Source organism: Grampus griseus, assembly GCF_964374135.1.
Source record: "Grampus griseus genome assembly, chromosome: 13".
Taxonomy (NCBI): domain Eukaryota; kingdom Metazoa; phylum Chordata; class Mammalia; order Artiodactyla; family Delphinidae; genus Grampus; species Grampus griseus.
Window position 1 is genome coordinate 21,920,726 of NC_139007.1, and position 21,083 is coordinate 21,941,808.

The following is a 21,083-nucleotide window of genomic DNA, read 5'->3' on the forward strand; positions in this document are numbered from 1 at the left end:
CATATACAGCAGTTTCAGCTTTTACGTAACACAGTAACCTCAGGGAGAAGAAAGTGAGGGCGTTCCGAAAACTTAACTACGTAGTCTATAGACCAGTGTTCTTTGTAAAACATTTATATCGACACCCAGTTTTAGGAACTAAAACCCTTGTATAAATTTGTATTACTATTCTAAAAAAAAAAAAATTGTATTACTATTCTAGAAAGGAGAGTGCCGTTTTTCAGGGGACTGTATTCCACTTGGTCTGTCTCTGAGGCCTATTAACCAATAAAACCGTTCTATTCTGCTGCTCTGGGACATAAGCAACAACGAAAAGGAGTAATGACCTTAGACCATAAATAAGTTGTCAGGACAGCCAAGGGGACGAAGGAGAGACGATTAGCGCCAAGACTCGGATTCCTCCCAGCGACCGGCGGCAGAAGGGGCGGAGCACGTTTCCGGCGAGGCGCTGGAGGCGGGGCGCGGGGGCTCGGGGGGTGGGTCTCCCGGGAGCTGCGGAGACAACCTGCGCAGGGAACGCCGGGCATGTGCGCAGACTCAGTCGGCCGCCGGGAGGGAGCGACCTAGCGGGCGGTCGGGAAGAGCGCTGACCGGTCACCGGCTGTGAGCACGATGAGACCCGGAGAGGAGAGGCCGGTGGAGGGGGGCGCCTGCGCCGCCGTCTTCGAGGTGGAGCTGCTGAAGCTGCGCGCGGCGGAGTGCATCGACGAGGCGGCCGAGCGCCTGGGGGCCCTGAGCCGCGCGATCTGGAGCGAGCCCGAGCTGGCCTACGAGGAGCACCATGCCCACGACGTGCTGACGCGCTTCTTCCAGAGCGAGCGCCCGGCCGCGTCGTGGGTGGTGCAGCCGCACTACCAGCTGGTCACGGCCTTCCGTGCCGAGTGGGGGCCGCCGCGGGGCTGGGCGGCGCCGAGCCCGCTGCACCTGGGCTTCCTCTGCGAGTACGACGCGCTGCCAGGCATCGGGCACGCCTGCGGCCACAACCTGATCGCCGAGGTCGGGGCGGCGGCCGCGCTGGGCGTCAAGGGGGCCCTGGAGAGCCTCCCTGGGCCGCCTCTGCCAGTGAAGGTGAGGTGGGGCGCGGGCTTGGGATTCCCATCGCCAGCCCAGGCCGGGACCGACCCGAGAAGGGCGGGAGCCGGCGCTTCCCGTGCGCCTCCGTCCCTTCCCACCCCGGGGCAAGTGTAGGGGACAGCACTCGACGTCCTGGCTTTTTCTAGTAGGCAGAACCCCTGGATCAAAGTCAGTAGTGCATGAGTTGCCGACCTAGCGACATTTTGCAGATTTTTGCTTTTTCTCTCCTGCGTAGTTGTAAACAATTGAGTGAACTCTCTCCCTTAGGAAAGGACTTAGAACCAAGCCTGGTTTTCGTGATGGCTTGTTTTTGGTAACGGGCAATCGCAATTTGCTGACAAGGTTGTGCAATCTCTGGGAGGTAGTTATAGGGATACCTGTAGACCCTCTTCGTTAGCCTCCAAAAAATCTTTTGTTTGTGGCAGTCCTAGGAGCTGTTGTGATTAGAATCATTGGAATTTGGATAGGAAATGTTCAGTCGTTAGAACTGCAAAACCTCTAGAAGTATACAAAAATGGGAAGAGAGTGAACATTAACTACATGATCCTTAAGTCTTAAAAGTTTATTTCGCGATTTTAAGATATAGCTCGATCCTTTAAACGGGGAAGTGTTTACGTTAGCCACAGGGCAAGTTTAACCTTGTGTTACTCTGTTTTTCCAGGTGGTATATTCTTTCTGTGGGCTAAGATTGAATCACCACTGCTCAGGTTAAGGGGAAGACTAATGTTATATTTTAATATTCTTTAGCCCATTTTTTCCAGTGTCAGTAACCTTTCTCTTTTATCCTTACAGTTCCATCTTTTGTGGCTTTTTCTCTTTAGCTGCCTTCTCTTTTCTGCCTCTGGGCCTTGTTTTTCATCTGGCTAGGTTTTTGTTTTGTTTGGGGGAGGAGATGTCCTTTGCCATTGCATGAAGCACTGGAGAGATTTAGCTTTAACCAGGTTTATGAAAGGTTCAGAGAAGTCAACAAGATTTAACCTGAAAAGTCATCAGATTTCATGAGTCAAGGGTTAAGAGTAAAAAGCAGTTTAAGAGTTTGGGTGCTTTATAACTTCTGACTAAAGCAAGACTTTGGGAAATACACACACTTCTGATTTTGAATGGTAATACTCAGTTTTAGTAAGGTTATCTGTCTTATCTGAAAATGGAATTTATGTTGATTCTCTTTGCAAGCCAAGAACTTTTCCAACTTGTTTCATTGTGTTCTTATACGTGACCTTGAAAGTATATTAGTTGTTTATAATTTTTCTTTGCTTTTAAAAATTGTTTGAAGAAGTTAAGTTTAAATATCAAAGTAAAATGTTTATTCTGTAAAGTTCTCTTTTGTTTAATTAGGTGTTTGGTGACCAATAAATCTGCCTGGTTGAGCTGGTGGAATCGAATTAGTAAGTTTGTGTAATAGTTGGCCGTTTCTAACCGTGGTATTAAGATTTATTCAATGCTTTTCATAAAGGATGAATGCGTTAAGACCTTCTAAAGAGGTAGTTTGGTAAGGAAACAGAGTTCGGGCCTGAAGGTCAGGGTATCTAATCCCAGCTCTGCTTTAAGCCTTGCTCTGTGATCTGGGGCAAGACATTTCACTCCATGCCTCAAAACCACCCTTCCTAAAATGATGATACAGATCGCTCACCTACCTCACAGGGTTGTTGTGAGGATAACTAATAAGTAACTAGAAAGTTCCTTACCAGTAAAAGGCTTATGAATAATTATATACACATATACTAAAAGACAGTCAAAAATAAGCTTTAAGAAGTAAGTCCTAAATAATTTTGAGGAACTTAGTATATACTACTTATCTCTTTTCATCTTTGACATTAGTTCTATAAAGTTGTGTTATAAGATTGGGAAAAGTTTCCTACAGAGGCTTTAGTACATACTTTGAGCCAAATTGGTATAATAATGTCAATTGCAAGTTGTGGTGAATTTAGCATGGTAGACTTATGCCCACTGCCTTATTTGAGTCAGAGAACAAAACCTCTCTTCATAGTTTGATTTAGATTGTGAATACATATGCAAGGGAACCTGACTGATATTGCCTGCTAGGATTTTTTGTTGCTCTGACACAGGTATTTCTTTCTAGGTAATTGTTCTGGGAACCCCTGCAGAAGAAGATGGTGGTGGCAAAATTGATTTAATCGAAGCAGGGGCTTTTAAAAATCTTGATGTTGTTTTTATGGCCCATCCATCTCAAGAGAATGCTGCTTATCTACCTGATGTGGCTGAACATGAGTGAGTAATCAAGTTGAAATAAACTTCGTAGTGGAAAACAGGCTATTAGAATACTTTAGTGACTTAACTGGAGGCTAAAACTCGGTACTTCTGCATTTAAAAAGTAAATTGAAAAAAAACAGTAAATTGAAAAAAAACAGTAAATTGAAAGATAATGATGTGATATTTGATTTCCATTGAACGACATTTGGTAGGCCCCTTCTAATTGAGATTTAATATGGTGTTCATAATTGAACTGTTAAAATACTGCCTAAAAAGCGTAAGAATAGCAAACAATATGTTGACATGTATGTTCTATTTTGAATTGAGAGGAATCTGGTTTCTGGACAATGTCTGTCCTTTGATATGGAGTTGCATTTGCAGCTGAATAGATCTGCAAGAGACAGCTTTGTTAGTCTTGGGAAGAAAACACACTTCTTTAGTTTACTTATTTTGAGCTCTTTGCAAAAAGGATAAATTATGTTCCTGACGAAAAAATACAGAAACAAATTGGAATTTGCCAATATATCCTTTTCTGATTCGTCTGGTGCTGAAACTTTTTTTTTCTTTTTTATCTTTCTCTATGTTGAAAAGCTCACTTTTTTTGGTACCTAGGAGCATGCATCATTTAAGTGGTTTAAATTTTTTACATCAGAAATTTCAACCATCATATTTAATGGTCCAGTTAGGGGTCTGGTCCCAAGGAGCCATGGCTCAGCTGCTTGAGGAAAACCCCATGTTCTCCTCTACAGTAGCCTGGGAGTAATCGCAGAACCACCCCAGCAGTGCTTCTAGATTGTGTGTTCAGTTATCCTGCATTTCTCTGCATGCCTTGTTTTCAGAGGGTGACTATTTTAACTGTTCTGGTATTTTTGGTCTTATCACCAGGAATTGGTATTGTGACAGTAGGAAGAATCTTTCAACTTCCGTTTCAGGGATGCTGTACAGTAGTACACCTCTGGAAAACCTTAGAGGTTAGAAACCTCTGCCAATGCCTCTGGCTAGAAGGGACCAGTGGCTGCAGGCAGGCTTCCCAGTCCATTAGCCTTCTAGGATTTAGGTTTAGGTAGGCTTCTTGGCCTTGATTCTGAAGTCAGTCCATTGGGCCTCAGGCCTTTTCTTAATATCTGGCTTCTTAGATTTTTCATTTGCCAACTTTTAAGATGGAAAAGAGAGCAAGAACAAAAATTTAATTTAAAAAATTACTAATCTATTCATGCTAAAAATCTGTAACAATAAATAAGATAAAGCACTATGTCCCTATTAATCACCTTTTTTCACATCCAGTCCCTTTTCTAGAGATATATATTCTCCCAGGACTTTGGGGGTATATTTGTAGACATAAAATAGGTACATGTATAAATTAAATCTTAAAGGAGGATTTTCCCCCCTCTGAAATAGTCTGCTAAATATATTGTTGATCTGGCTCTTGCTTTTTAAAATTAAACAATGTGTCTTGAATATCATTCCATATCAGTTTTTTTTAAATGTTCTTTTTTTAAAAAATAAATTTATTTATTTATTTATTTTTGGCTGTGTTGGGTCTTCGTTTCTGTGCGAGGGCTTTCTCTAGTTGCAGCGAGTGGGGGCCCCTCTTCATCGCAGGCCTCTCACTATCGCGGCCTCTCTTGTTGTGGAGCACAGGGTCCAGATGCGCAGGCTCCGCAGTTGTGGCTCACGGGCCCAGTTGCTCCGCGGCATGTGGGATCTTCCCAGACCAGGGCTCGAACCTGTGTCCCCTGCATTGGCAGCCTGATTCTCAACCACTGCACCACCAGGGAAGCCCTTAAATGTGCTTTTTAAGCCTAAAATACTAATGCTGATATAAAACAGGCATTAACATTTGTTTTCCTGTAGTTTATTGTGCTTTAATTGTACATAGATTTGAACCCTAGAAGAAATGGTGCTAGAGCCATTTTCATAAAGGACATCTTTTTCCATTTTATAATATTTATCACCAGTTTTGTTAAAATTCCAGTTTCTGAGTGATGGTGATAGATATAGATTGAGGAAATAACAAGTATCTTAAAATTTAAAATATATATTTGGATTTTGTTTTTTAAATAGAATGTTTGGAATCAGTAAAGAAATGCCATGAGCCTCCTGAAGCTAGCTCATTAAAAAAAAAAAAAGTCTAGAGTGACTTTTTTTTTTTTTTTTTTTTTTTTGCGGTACTTGGGCCTCTCACTGTTGTGGCCTCTCCCGTTGCAGAGCACAGGCTCCAGACGCGCAGGCTCAGCGGCCATGGCTCACGGGCCTAGCCGCTCCACGGCAGGTGGGATCTTCCCGGACCGGGGCACGAACCTGTGTCCCCCTGCATCGGCAGGCGGACTCTCAACCACTGCGCCACCAGGGAAGCCCTAGAGTGACTTTTTAATAATTTAAATGTGGGTACTATTAATCAGGCTTAAAAAGTGTTATCCAAACAAGTCACCATTATTAATTTTTTTTCTTTTGGAGTTATCAGACAAGGCCATGAGTCATGTGTTCAAAGAGTTAAAAAAACAAATGGAGGCAAGTCATCTTTATAAATAACTATTTAATATACAATCCTTTCTCTAAACCTTATTGTTTTTTATTGTATCTGAGTAGACTGGTATGAGAACTATTGGGAAGTGGAAAAACAATTTATAAAATTTTAAGGGGGATGTCCCTGGTGGCGCAGTGGTTAAGAATCCTCCTGCCAGTGCAGGGGACATGGGTTCGAGCCCTGGTCTGGGAAGATCCCACATGCCACGGAGCAACTAAGCCTGTGTGCCACAACTACTGAGCCTGCACTCTAGAGCCCATGAGCCACAACTACTGAACCTGAGTGCCACAACTACTGAAGCCCGCACGCCTAGAGCCCATGCTCCGCAATAAGAGAAACCACCACAATGAGAAGCCCGCGCACCGCAACAAAGAGTAGCGCCCACTCACCGCAACTAGAGAAGCACACGTGCAGCAACGAAGACCCAACCCAGACAGAAATATAATTAATTAATTAATTTTTAAAAAACTTTTAAGGTATTAGTGATACAGGTATTCTGGAACATTAATAAAATATTGGTCAGGAACAACTGACTTAACGCTAGAATATTTTATAATACTGTGAATATAATCTGATTTTTAGAGGTTGTCTTAACCCATTTCAAATGTCACCTTCTTTCCGTCTTTCCTTGACCTTTCCCCACCTTTAAGACAGAAAGAATTATTTGAGTTTTTGTAGACCTTTGATATAGAGCTATCACAGTACAGTGTAGAAGGAGACAGGAGCCATCTCTTTTGTAATTCCAGCACTTAATACAGTATTGCATTGTTCGTTTAAATTGAATTGTGTACAGATTTAATTTGTACAGGAGCTCGATTGAGCAAAGTTCTTTTTCTCTGTTTTTTTGGAATGCCTTCTTTGTGTTAGTCACTGTATTACATAATAATAAACTAAAACTAAGGTATGTAAATTGCTATATTATTGCTACAAATTAATTCAGCAGTGTGAATTAATTTTGAATAATAGTTGGGTAGTTCTAATTACTTGGATTTTCTTACTTTGGTGATATTGAAAAAAGTAATTCCGAATGATGTTTTATTTCCTAGTGTGACTGTGAAGTACTATGGAAAAGCATCTCATGCTGCTGCTTATCCCTGGGAAGGACTAAATGCATTAGATGCTGCTGTCCTTGCCTACAGCAATCTGTCTGTGTTAAGACAACAAATGAAACCTACCTGGAGAGTTCATGGTACGAGTGTCAAATACTTTGGGTAATAGATGGTGCTTAATATATTTCAGTGCAATATTATTCCTTAATATTTGATTAAAAAAACATTTGGGAACATTTTATGTACTTTATGAATATTCCAAAAATTTTTAACATTTTCAGAAATTCCTGGGACAGGATACTAGATGTTCATTTATGTGTGGGTAAGAAGATAGTTAAGATTATTTGTACATAAATAGAATGGTCATTTTGAATATTAGAAATAATGTTTTTATGTAAGGATCTATGTTCTTTCTGTGGATATTTGAAAGTTAGAACTTGATTTTTCAGTTATCCTCACTGTCTCTTAATATTCTGTGGGTATTTGAAAGTTAGAACTTGATTTTTTCAGTTATCTTCACTGTCTCTTAATAACAAAATTTCATCATTTTCTCATTTAAAAAAAAGTGGTGGTTACTGGTTTTATGTACCCAAGTGCTATTAATCCTAAGTAACATCTTTTTAAATTATGTGTATCACCTTAATATATATACAGTAATAAAGTATTGTCTTGAAGGTACAGATTTATTTTTTAGTTTATTTCCTTATGATTTAAGAAATTATTATACTTTAAGGTCTGTTCTTTGCCTGATTTTGCTATAGTCTGAAATTAGTTTGTAACTGCACTTTTACCAATTTTCTACGTTAGTTTCTTTAAAAAGAATAAACAGGAATATGTAAAAAATATATTTTTTAAAACAGGTCATATAAAATAGGTTTTGCATACTTATTTTCATTATTATTTTGAATGGATACATCTTCCTTCTCAGTCTAGTTCCAAATAAATGCACTTGTTTTGACAGTGGTAGTATATTTTGTCATCTTTGACTTGCATTGGTTTCTTGTTGGCATGAAAATTATTCTCCCAGAGCCAAATGCTATTTAAAATGGGATTCCTGAGGTATGAGGGTAATTACAGAGGCTCATACCATTGGTTTTTTTCCTTATGTCAAAAGTTTATCAAAATGTACAACTGTAACAAAACACACTGAAATAAAAGTCTCTCCCAGAAGGCTTAAGATAGTTGTAAAAATTTGTAGCAGTTTCTTTATAGTCAGGAATCATAATTTCTTAACATCGTATAAATTCCTCAGACTAAAGTACATATAGACAGTTATTTTTTTTCCTATTAGCAAGAAAGTGTCACACTGTGCATAGAAACTTGTTGTATAACATCAAAATCTTTGGTTGGCATATATGTGACGCTAATAAGTTTAAATTATTTTTCTTTATGTATATATTGGCTGAAAAACTTTATGGGTGTATTTAAGCTTAAAGAAATGATCTCCAAGCTCCAAGCTCAATTCCAGTAATTTGGTTCTTTTTATAGGTATAATAAAAAATGGTGGTGTAAAACCCAATATCATTCCCTCTTATTCTGAACTAATCTATTACTTCCGTGCACCCTCAATGAAAGAACTTCCAGTTTTGACCAAAAAGGCAGAAGATTGCTTCAGAGCTGCAGCTTTGGCTACTGGGTGCACAGTAAGAACTTTTAAGAGTTAATCTAAGTTATAATCAGAAGTATATATGTGGGCCGGGGTTGTTTATATTAAGTTACATTTAGAACCTAATTTGTCTCCCTTTTATTTGGCAATCAGTGCCTTGAATATGCAAAACCAGTTGACTGAATAGTTGATGTGAAAATCTTTCATTCTTATTTATTTTACTCAGTGTCTGCATAGGGAAGACTGCAGTCGTCTTATTACACAGGATTTAGAATAACTGATATTGCTGAGCTAGACTCCCTGCCTTTTTGCAAGTTATATTTTTCCTTACTGGCAGTTATGCTTTTGGAAATGCTGTATATAGTTCCTGTAAAGGGAACTTTATGGCAAAATCAGCCAAACCTATTTTTGGTGAAGTCACAGGTGTGTGTAATAGTGATATAAATACTTATGGCTTGCTGGAATGAAAGTTAAAATAGACACAGTAGTCAAGAGGTTTTGTTTATTTGACTCATAAAGTCGGCAACCTTTATGTACTAATCATATAGGGCCTACAGTGGGATGAGAAGCTCCAGCACTGCATAAATCTTGCCCTGGGGCAAGCCTGTAGTCTGGTTGGAGAGAGATAAGATCTGGATTTGTGCCTCTCAGCCTCACTGATTCTGTAACTTTTGGAAATGTTATTTAATATCTCTGGGCCTCCATTTTTTCTTGAAAAATGGAGATAATGATATAATCTATCTTAGGGTTCTTATGAGAATTAAATGGCATAATGTTTGTGAAGAGTTAGGGCCAACACCTCATACCTTATTTTTTTCTGCCCTCAGTAGACTGGAGATATATGATTTATTCAGATAGTAAGAGTGATTCTAAGACAGTATATGTTAAGTGTCCAAAGAGTAAAAATTTAAGCATTCATCCCTTATTCATTTATAATTATAGATATTTAAAATATTTATAACATAAAACATGAACTATTATCACTAGCTAATACCCCAAGGTATAATATTGCCTTATAATAATGTTCATTGTTATTAGATTTGAGTCTATATAGAACTGAGATAAAATTGACATACAGCACTGTATAGGTTTAAGGTATACAACATAATGCTCTGACTTACATACATCATGAAATAGATTATCACAATAAGTTTAGTGAACATCCATCATGTCACATAGGTACAACATTAAAGAAATGGAAAAGAAATTTTTTTCCTTTATGATGAGAACTCTTAGAACTTACCCTAACTTTCATGGATAATGTACAGCAGTGTTAATTATCTTTATCATGTTGTACTTACATCCCTAGTACTTACTTACCTTATAACTGGCAGCTTGTATCTTTTGCCTAATTCCCCCTCCCGCCAGCACCTGACTCTGGAAGCCGTAAATCTGATCTATTTTTCTGTGAGTTTGCTTGTTTTTGAAGTATAATTAACCTACAACACTATGTTAGCTCCTGGTATACAACATAATGATTTCATAGTTCTATTCATTTCAAAATGACCCATGATAAGTCTAGTTGTCATCTGTCACCATACAAAGATATTACAGAATTATTGACTGTATTCTCCACACTGTACATTTCATACCTGTGACTCATTTATTTTGTACTGAATGTTTGTAATCTCCCTCACCTACTACTCTTTTTTCCCAAACCCCCTTCCCTCTGGCAACAACCTGTTTGTTCTCCTTATGACCCTGTTTCTGTTTAGTTATAGTTGTCCATTTGTTTTGTTTTTTAGATTCCACATGTAAGTGAAATCATACAGTATTTGTCTTTCTTTGTCTGACTTATTTCACTTAACATAATACCCTGTAGGTCCATCCATGTTGTTGCAAATGGCAATGTTTCATTCTTTTTATACAGCTGATTAATATTCCATTGTATATATGTATACCTTTAGCTGTTGTTTTTACGTTCCATCTGTTGATGGACACGTAGACTGCTTCCATATCTTGGCTATTGTAGATAACGCTGTAGTGAACATAGGGGTGCATATATCTTTTCGAATTAGCGTTTTTATTTTCTTCACACACCCAGAAGTGGAATAGCTAGAGAGTATGGTAGTTCTATTTTTAATTTTTTGAGGAATCTCCATAGTGTTTTCCATAGTGGTTGTACCAATGTAGATTCCCACCAGTAGTGCACAAGGGTTCCCTTCTCTCCACATCCTCACCAACACATATTTGTTGTCTTTTTTGATAATAGCCATTCTGACAGATGTGAGGTGCTATTTCATTGTGGTTTTGACTTGCATTTCCCTAATGATTAGTGATGTCGAGCATCTTTTCATGTGCCTGTTCCTGTCTGTATGTCTTCTGTAGAAAAATGTCTATTCAGGTTCTCTGCCCATTTTTTAATGAAGCTGTTTGGTTTTCTGCTATTGAGTTGTATGAGTTCTTTGTATAGATTGGATATTAACCCCTTGTTGGATCTATTGTTTGCAAACATCTTCTCCCGTTCAGTTGTGGCCTTCTTATTTTATTGATGGTAACCTTCACTGTTCAAAAGCCTTTTAGTTTGATGTAGTCCCATTCATTTATTTTTACTTTTTTTTCCCTTGCCTGAAGAGACATATTCAAAAAAAAAATTGCTAAGTCTGATGTCAAAGAGCGAACTGCCTATGTTTTCTTCTAGGAGTTTTATGGTTTTGGGTCTTACATTTAAATCTTTAATCCATTTTGAGTTTATTTTTGTATATGGTGTGAGAAAGTAGTCCAGTTTAACTCTTTTGCATGTGGCTGTTCAGTTTTCCAAACGCCACTTATGGAAAGACTGTCTTTTCTTCATTGTATATTCTTGCTTCCTTTTTTGTAGATTAATTGAGCAGAGGTGCATGGGTTTATTTCTGGGCTGTCTGTTCTGTTCCATTGCTCTATGTATCTGTTTTTGTGCCAGTACCATACTGTTTTGATTACCATAGCTTTGTAGTATAGTTTGAAATCAGGGAGCATGATACCTCCTTTTGTTTTTCTTTCTTAAGATTGTTTTGGCTATTCAGGGTCTTTTGTGTTTCTTTACAAGTTTTAGAATTATTTGTTCTAGTTCTGTGAAAAATGCCGTTGGTATTTTTATAGGGATTGCAGTGAATCTGTAGATTTCCTTGGGTAGTATGGTCATTTTAACAATATTAATTCTTCCAAACCTTGAACATGGTATATCTTTTCATCCGTTTGTCTCATCTTCATTTGGTTTCATCAGTGTCTTATAGTTTTCCAAGTACAGGTCTTTTACTTCATTAGTTAGATTTATTCCTAGGTATCTTATTCTTTTTGATGAGATCATGAATGGGATTGTTTTCTTAATTTCTCTTTCTGATAGTTTATTGCTAGTGTATAGAAATGCAACAGATTTCTCTATATTAATTTTGTATCCTGCAACTTTACGATATTCGCTGATGAGTTCTAGTAGTTTTTTGGTGGTATCTTTAGGGTTTTCTATGTATAGCATCATGTCATCTGCAAACAGTTGACAGTTTTACTTCTTCCTTTCCAATTTGGATGCCTTTTATTTCTATTTTTTATCTGATTGCTGTGGCTAGGACTTGCAATACTAAGTTGAATAGAAGTGGGCAGAGTGGGCATCCCTGTCTTGTTCCTGATCTTAGAGGAAATGCTTTCAGCTTTTTACTGTTGATTAAGATGTTGGCTGTGGGCTTGTCGTATATGACTTTTTTTTAATTATTAATTTTTATTGGAGTATAGTTGCTTTACAATGTTATGTTAGTTTCTGCTGTACAGCAAAGTGAATCAGTTATACGTATACATATATCACCTCTTTTTTAGAGTTCCTTCCCATTTAGGTCACGACAGAGCATTGAGTAGAGTTCCTTGTGCTATACAGTAGGTTCTCATTAGTTACCTATTTTATATATAGTAGTGTATGTAAGTCAATCCCAATCTCCCAGTTCATCCCACCCCCCACTTCCCCCCTTGGTATCCATACGTTTGTTCTCTACTTGTGTGTCTCTATTTCTGCTTGGCAAATAAGTTCATCTGTATCATTTTTCTAGATTCCACATATAAACAATATTACACGATATTTGTTTTTCTCTTTCTGACTTACTTCACTCTGTATGACAGTCTCTAGGTCCATCTATGTCTCTGCAAATGGCACAATTTCATTTCTTTTTATGGCTGAGTAATATTCCATTTTATATATGTGCCACATCTTCTTTATCCGTTCCTCTGTTGATGGACATTTAGGTGGCTTTCACATCCTGGCTGCTGTAAATTGTGCTTCAGTGAACATTGGGGTGCAGGTGTATTTTTGAGTTACAGTTTTCTCTAGGTATATGCCCAGGAGTGGGGTTACTGGGTCATATGGTAGTTCTGTTTTTAGCATTTTGAGGGACCTCCATACTGTTCTCCACAGTGGCTGTACCAGTTTACATTCCCACCAACAGTGTAGGAGGGTTCCCTTCTCTCCACACTCTCTCCAGCATTTATTGTTTGTAGATATTTTGATGATGGCCATTCTGACTGGTGTGAGGTGATACCTCATTGTAGTTTTGATATGCATTTCTCTAATAATTAGTGATGTTGAGCATGTTTTCATATATTTGTTGGCCATCTATATGTCTTCTTTGGAGAAATGTCTATTTAGGTCTTCCACCCATGTTTTGATTTTTTTTTTTGATATTGAGCTGCATGAACTGTTTGTACATTTTGGAGATTAATCTCTTGTCGGTTGTTTCATTTGCAAATATTTTCTCCCAGTCTGAGTGTTGTCTTTTCGTTTTGTTTATGGTTTCCTTTGCTTTGCAAAAGCTTTTAAGTTTAATTAGGTCCCATTTGTTTATTTTTGGTTTTATTTTCGTTACTGTAGGAGTTAGGTCAAAAAAGACTTTGCTGCAATTTATGTCAAAGAGTGTTCTGCCTATGTTTTCCTCTAAGAGTGTCTGGCCTTACATTTAGGTCTTTAATCCATTTTGAGTTTGTTTATTCTTTTATGTGTAGCTGTTCAGTTTCCCAGCACCATTTATTGAAAGACTGTCTTTTCTCCATTGTATATTTTTGCTTCCTCTCTCATAGATTAGGTGACCATAATTAGGTGTGTGGGTTTATCTCTGGGCTCTCTATCCTGTTCATTGATCTATATTTCTGTTTGACTTTTGTTATTGAGGTACGTTCCCTCTACACCTCCTTTGTGGAGAGGTTTTTGTTTGTTTGTTTTAATTTATTTATTTATTTTATTTTTGGCTGTGTTGATTCTTCATTACTGCGTGCAGGCTTTCTCCAGTTGCGGTGAGCGGGAGCCACTCTTTGCCATGGTGTGTGGGCTTCTCATTGCAGTGGCTTCTGTCATTGCGGAGCACGGGCTCTAGGCACGCGGGCTCAGTATTTGTGGCACATGGGCTCAGTAGTTGTGGCTCGCAGGCTCTAGAGCACAGGCTCAGTAGTTGTGGTGCACGGGCTTAGTTGCTCCGTGGCAGGTGGGATCTTCCTGGACCAGGGCTTGAACCCATGTCCCTTGCATTGGCAGGTGGATTCCTAACCACTGCACCACCAGGAAAGTCCCTGAGAGTTTTTATCATAAAGGGATGTTGAATTTTGTCAGAAGCTTTTTCTGCATCTACTGAAATGATCATATGATTTTTATTCTTCAATTTATTAATGTGGTGTATCACATTGATTAATTTGTGGATATTGAACCATTCTTGTTGCATCCCTGGGATAAATTGCACTTGATTGTAGTATATAATCCTTTTAATGTACTGTTGAATTCAGTTTGCTGATATTTTGCTGAGGATTTTTGCATCTATGTTATCAGTGATACTGTCCCATAATTTCATTTTTTGTGACATCTTTGTCTTGTTTTGGTGTCAAAGCGATACTGGCTTTATAGAATGAGTTTGGAAGTGTTCCTTCCCTGCAACTTTTTGGAATAGTTTGAGGATAGGTATTGACTCTTTTCTAAATTGTTTGGTAGAATTCACTTGTGAAGTCACATGATCCTGGACTTCTGTTTATTAGAAGTTCTTTTCATTAGTGATTCATTTCATGAATTTCATTACTGGTAATTGGACTGTTCGTATTTTCTGTTTCTTCCTGTTTCAGTCTTGGGAGATGGTACATTTCTAGGAATCTGATTATTTCTTCTAGGTTGTCCACTTTACTGGCATATAATTGTTCATAGTAATCTCTTGGGATCCTTTTGTTTTTCTGTGGTGTCATTTGTAACTTTTCCTTTTTCATTTCTGATTTTAGTGATTTGGGCCCTCTCTTTTTTCCTTGATGAGTCTGGCTAAAGATTTGTCAATTTTATTTATCTTTTCAAAGAACCAGCTCTTAGTTTCTATATTTTCTGTTGTTTTTTACGCTCTATTTCGTTTATTTCTTCTCTGATCTTTATGATTTCTTTCCTTCTACTAACTTCAGGTTTTGTTTGTTCTTTTCTAGTTCCTTTAGGTGTAAGGTTAGATTGTTTATTTGAGATTTTTCTTGTTTCCTGAGCTAAGCTTGTATTGCTATAAACTTCTCTCTCCGAACAGATTTTGCTGCATCTCATGGATTTTGCATTGTTGTGTTTACATTTTCATTTGTCTCCAGGTATTTTTATTTCCTCTTTGACTTATTTAGTGACCCATTGGTTGTTTAGGAGCATTGTTTAGCTTCCACACATTTGTGATTTTTGCAGTTTTTTTCTTGTAGTTGATTTCTAGTCTCATATGTGTGGTCAGAAAAGATGCTTCATATGATTTCAGTCTTCTTAAATTTACTGAGACTTGTTATGTGGTCTAGCATGTTACCTGTCCTGGAGAATGTTGTATGTATCCTTGAAAAGAATGTGTATTCTGCTGCTTTTGGATGGAATGTTCTATATATATCTGTTAAGTCCATCTGGCCTTAATGTGTCATCTAAGGCTACTGTTTCCTTATTGGTTTTCTGTTTGGATGATCTATTCCTTGATGTAAGTAGGGTGTTAGTGTGTTACAGTCAGTTTCTCCCTATATGTTAGCTAATATTTGCTTTATGTATTTTGGTGTTCCACATGTTGGGTGCATGTATATTTATAAATATTATATCTTCTTGTTGAATTGACCTCTTGATCATTGTGTAATGTCCTTCTTTGTCTCTTGTTACAGTCTTGTTTTAAAGTCTGTTTAGTCTGAGTATTGCTCAGTATTGCTATCCTGTATTGCCAGTATTGCTATCCTGGCTTTCTTTTCATTTCCATTTGCATGGAAATGCCTTTTTCCATCCCTTCACTTTCAGTCTGTCTGTGTCTTTAGATCTGAAATGAGTCTCTTGTAGGCAGCATATATATGGGTCTTGTTTTTGTATCCATTCAACCACTCTGTGTCCTTTTTTTTTTTTTTCCAGCCACGCCATGTGGCTTGCAGGATCTTAGTTCCCTGACCAGGGATTGACCCTGGGTCCCAGCAGTGAAAGCAATGAGTCCTAACCACTGGACCACCAGGGAATTCCCCATATTTGGATTCTTCTCTCTTTTTTTGTATATGTATCTATTATAGACTTTTGGTTTGTGGTTTCCATGAGGTTTATAAATAGCAATCTATATACATTTGTGGTTATTTTAAGTTACTGATCTCTTAAGTTTGAATGCATTTTAACAACCCTGTGTTTTTATTCCTTCACCTCACCTTTACTGTTTTTGATATCATATTTTACACACCCTTTTCTTCTGTGTATCCCTAAACTCCTTATTATAGTATTATCAGCTATAGATGCTGATATAGATGCTGTGTGGCGGATATAGATGCTGTGTGGCGAGAAGTCCTTTTAACGTTTCTCGTAAAACTGATTTTGTGATGCTGAACTCTTAACTTTTGCTTGTCTGTAAAACTTTTGATCTCTCCTTCAAATGAATGAAAGTGTTGTCAGGTAGAGTATTCTTGGTTGTAGGTTTTTCCCTTCCATCACTTTAAGGATTGATATATTGTGCTATTCCCTTCTGGCCTGCAGAGCTTCTGCTGAAAAGTCAGCTGATAACCTTATGGGAACTCCTTTGTACGGAACTTGTTGCTTTCTTCTTTCTGCTTTTTATATTCTCTCTTCATCTTTTAAATTTTTTTAAAATTTATTTATTTTATTTATTTATTTTTGGCTGTGTTGGGTCTTCGTTGCTGTGCACGGGCTTTCTCTAGTTGTAGCGAGTGGGGGCTACTCTTCATTGAGGTGTGCAGGCTTCTCATTGCGGTGGCTTCTCTTGTTGCGGAGCACTGGCTCTAGGCATGTGGTCTTCAGTAGTTGTGGTGCAAAGGCTCAGTAGTTGTGGCTTGCAGGCTCTAGAGCGCAGGCTCAGTAGTTGTGGCGCACGGGCTTAGTTGCTCTGCGGCATGTGGGATCTTCCCAGACCAGGGTTCGAACCCATGTCCTCTGCCTTGGCAGGTGGATTCTTAACCACTGCCACCAGGGAAGCCCCTCTCTGTTTATCTTTAATTTTTGCCGTTTAAGGACAGCATGATCCTCTTTGGGTTGATCCTATTTGGGATTCTCTGTGTTTCCTGGACTAGATGTCTGTTTCCTTTCCCAGGTTAGGGAAGTTTTCAGTTATTATGTCTTCAAATATGTTCTCTGCTCCTTTTTCTCTCTCTTCTCCTTCTGGGACCCTGATAATATGAATGTTAGTACTCTTGATGTTGTCCCAGAGGACTCTTAAACTGTCTTCATTTTTAAAAATTGATTTTTCTTTTTTCTCTTCAGCTTGAGTGATTTTCACTACTCTGTCTTCCAGTTTGCTGGTCCATTCGTCTATATCGTCTAATCTACTATTGATTCCTTCTAGTGTATTTCATATTTCAGTTATTGTATTCTTTAGCTCTGATTCTTTTTTTTTTTTTTTTCTGATTCTTTTTTATGTTTTCTACCTCTTTGTTAAAAACTTCTGACTCCTCACTCTGTTCATCCATTCTTCTGAGTTTTTTGAGCATCTTTATGATTGTTACTTTAAACATCTTATCAGATCGATTGCTTATCTCCTCTTCTCCTATATTTTAAATAGTCTTTTAATAATTTTTTATGTTTTGGCTGACTTGTAGTATCTATTTAGGTTGTCATTGTTTCTAACTTAGATGTTGCTAAAAGTAGAATATTATCTCTGCCATTTTATAATTGGTTTCTGCTAATGCTATTGGGATTATCTTTAGTTTGTGGGAGTATTGCCCATTTTTGATTTAGTCAAATCTAAATCTGTAAATCCTCTTTAACTGGGCACATATAAACTGCTTCTGTATTTTCATGCACCGAAATTAATAAATGAGGACCATAGTCAACCCTTCTGCATTGTGAATCTTCTGTCTTGCTCAGGATATGTTATACCTTTCAGACCTGGCAGTGGTGTCAGTGTCAGTTTGTATATTGAAAATTGGTAAATCTTGATTTCTTTCTTTTAGAGGCTATAGCCTATGGCAGTATTTCTTAAGTATGTGATTTTGGGACCACATGCATCAAAATTACTTGGGGGTGCTGGCTAAAATGGAGACTCCTGGCCTCTCCCACACCCTGTTTAGGGACTGAAGTTGATACTCACTGACTAGGTGACCTCATGTGCTTTGGTGCATATATAATGTAAAGGAGAGAGGGTCCTAGGAACTCCCATTATAGAAAAGCATACTTTTTTAAGGTAAAAGATTTGAGTTTATATCCTGAAGGGGAGGTGCCTCCTCTTAAACCTCTTTCTGTTAGAGAACTATTGCTGGTTTGAAAATTAGATAGTGAATTTGAGTTTCTTAATTCAAAATTTGTTTTATAATTTTTTTATTAGGTAGAAATTGAAGGTGGAGCACATGATTATTACAATGTTCTTCCCAATAAGAGCCTGTGGAAAGCTTATATTGAAAATGGAAAAAAGCTGGGAATAGACTTCATTTCAGAAGATGCAATGTTGAATGGCCCTTCAGGTGATTAAGTTCTTTCAAACATATCATATGCTATTTGAGGAAGGGAAGTACCACCCATGGTTAAATGGTTTTGTTTAACAGCTTTCGAGGTTGGGGGAGGTATTGCTCCTGATTTTTAATGAGTTTTTTCACAAACTTAATGGGTAGGGGAAAGACACTAATGCACCCCTCAGTGAATGTAGAATGTCAAGTGAACAGATTTGTTTTTAGAAATAGCCAACATACTCTTTACTTTATATTCTAAATATTTCTAGTGTTTAAATTTGCTTAGTTCTAATTTTTAAGTAAGCTACTTAAAGGGGAAATAGAATTTTAATTCATCTCCAGTCATCAGTACACAGGTTACTAAGGACTTAGTTATATGGGGGCATTTTCAGTTTCTGAGGAGTAACAAACAGTTATTAGAATTTAAATAATCATAAGCATATCAGGTTATTTTAGGTTTTTTTCCTTTTAAGAGCATTATTACGTTTGCATGTTAGAAAAGCCTCTCTTAAAATATAATAATAAATGTTGATGAAATAGACTCAGAGGGGCTTGGAGATAAAAACAGGGTGTTGATGTCATTCAGTGAGATAAAGAGTTCAAGAGAAAGAGCAGGCTGGAGTATGGTGGGTTGGTATTAATTATTAGTTTGTTAAATTTGAGGTGTTCACAGGACTTCTAAGGAAAGCCGTCCAGTAGCCTGTTCCAAAAGTTGTTTGGGTGGAGACCTGAGGGGTTGTCAATACACGAGAGGTGATTGAAAACATAGGTTTCAATGTGGATGAGGTTGCCCAAGTACACAGGAGGAGGAGTAGCCCAGAGATGAAACCCTAGGGATCACCAGTACTCAGGTGACAGGTGAAGGAAAGTGACTAGAGAGGGAGACAGAGGAAGCCAGACAGTCAGGAGAGTGGAGTCATGGAAACCAAAAGAGTAGAGAGTTTCTAGAAAGGAAGGAGCAGTAAATCATGTCAGGTGCTATAGAGATTAAGATAAGTGTGCTTTAGCGTCCATTGGACTAGCAATTAGAAATTCATGGTTTGTCTTACCTTTCCAAGGATCTACTGATTTTGGAAATGTTACTTTTGTGGTTCCTGGGATTCATCCATATTTTTACATTGGCTCTAATGCCTTGAATCATACAGAACAATATACTGAAGCTGCAGGTAAGTGTTATTACAAGTGAATGTTTTGGCATATACTCTTTTCGTAGTAGTAGTTGCCTCTCTAACTGTTTAGGTTAGCCTGTTATTACTTCTTTACCTAACAACACCTCAGGAAATACTATATTGTGGTGGGCAGTTGGAGAGGCAATTTAGATATTGAAAGCTAACCAGAAAACTAATAAAGTAATTGTAATACGTATGAGGTTATCTTTATTCATTTTATCTACCTTTTAGGATCACAAGAAGCTCAGTTCTACACTTTGAGAACGGCCAAAGCTCTGGCAATGACTGCATTGGATGTTATTTTTAAACCAGAGCTGCTAGAAAGAATCAGAGAGGATTTTAAATTGAAACTTCAAGAAGAAGAGTTTTTAAATACAGTAGAATAAAAGGAAGATTTAGGAGCCACTCACGGATCATGAAGAAGTTATGATTTTCCTCTTTAATCTTTTTTAATGAGGGAGGAGGGCATGGCTTGTTTTTCAGTCTTAAGGGAGTCATATTCCCCTTACCTGAAAAGTGAGGACACGATGTGGAGAAAACACATTACCTCATATCTAGAGTGAAAATTTCACAAATCTGTATATGATGGAATTGTGACATTTCAGGGCTGGTATGTAATGGCATTTCATAAAGAACCTGGATGACACATGGTTTATCAGTGATAACATTTTATCAATCCATATGTTGTGTGAGTGTATTTTGAAAGATCCAAGAGATTTCAAGCCTTATATCCAGAATTGCCACATGAAAGATTTTTTTTGATATAGGGTGGTAACATTGTTCTATAAAGTTGCTTTAAAATTCAAGTTCTAAATTTAGGGAAGGTTCATTTGGAATATCTGACTATATCTGTTTTGGTTTAGAGAATTTCTTCATTGACAATAAAAGTATGCTTTTTATCAGAAATGCTGTGGGGAAACAACTAGAAACTCAGGTACAAAGAATAAGCTTTTGTTTTACCAGTTGAAGGAAAATGAAAATGTTCTTTTTTATATATACTTTACTCTGAGAGGTGGCATTAAAGTGCTATTCCTCATTCCATATTTCAGTAATAGAAAAAATGGTAAATGGATAGGATTAGACTCTTCCTGTAAGGTGTTTGCTTGGTAGCCCCATGTGTTCCAGAGGAATTTAATTAGAGGAGTGATGTCTGCTTATCTTGAATGTTAATGCCATATAACTGATCCCCTCCACCTAGCAGGCCTATTCAGGTTTCTTCTCAGAAGCTAGCCTGTCCAGCTTGAGTAAACTCAGCAGTTTATTAAATTTAGGGGACAGAATTCTAAGCCTCCTTAAGCCCCATGCTAGTTCAATATAAACTAAAAAGTATTGTAAGTTTTTCCTGATGTGACTTTCTTGAACACGATAAGAGAATGTGAAACAAGTATCCGGTAAAACGAATATTTTACGCTGTGAATATAGTAAAGGTCCAGTAGACTTTATTTTAAAGGGAGTCCTCAAGTTTGAGTGTAAGCATTCCAGAAATGGAAGGGGAAGGAGGGAAAAGTGAGCATTTGGCCTCTGCTGTAAGCAAGTCACTTGGGTGCTCTGTGCCTTCAGCTCCTCATTTGGAAAGTTAGATTAGATCCCTC

At 37.8% G+C, this 21,083-nt stretch overlaps 1 protein-coding gene across 1 annotated transcript; it reads left to right on the forward strand.

Moving 5' to 3' along the window:
• Window positions 1-542: 542 nt before the first annotated feature.
• Window positions 543-20,137, forward strand: PM20D2 (peptidase M20 domain containing 2). The gene is made up of 7 exons (XM_082668522.1): window positions 543-1,068; window positions 3,155-3,303; window positions 6,859-7,001; window positions 8,350-8,504; window positions 18,202-18,337; window positions 19,381-19,488; window positions 19,723-20,137. The coding sequence occupies exons 1-7, from the start codon at window positions 613-615 to the stop codon at window positions 19,875-19,877; spliced, it is 1,302 nt and encodes a 433-aa protein (XP_082524648.1). The 5' UTR covers window positions 543-612; the 3' UTR covers window positions 19,878-20,137.
• Window positions 20,138-21,083: the final 946 nt, after the last annotated feature.

Excerpts from the sequence above, each read along its gene's own strand:
- PM20D2 (XM_082668522.1), top strand. The coding sequence starts at position 613 with ATGAGACCCGGAGAGGAGAGGCCGGTGGAGGGGGGCGCCTGCGCCGCC. Across the intron at positions 18,338-19,380 it reads AATGTTGAATGGCCCTTCAG|GATCTACTGATTTTGGAAAT; the intron begins GTGATTAAGTTC and ends TACCTTTCCAAG. Across the intron at positions 19,489-19,722 it reads ACAATATACTGAAGCTGCAG|GATCACAAGAAGCTCAGTTC; the intron begins GTAAGTGTTATT and ends TCTACCTTTTAG.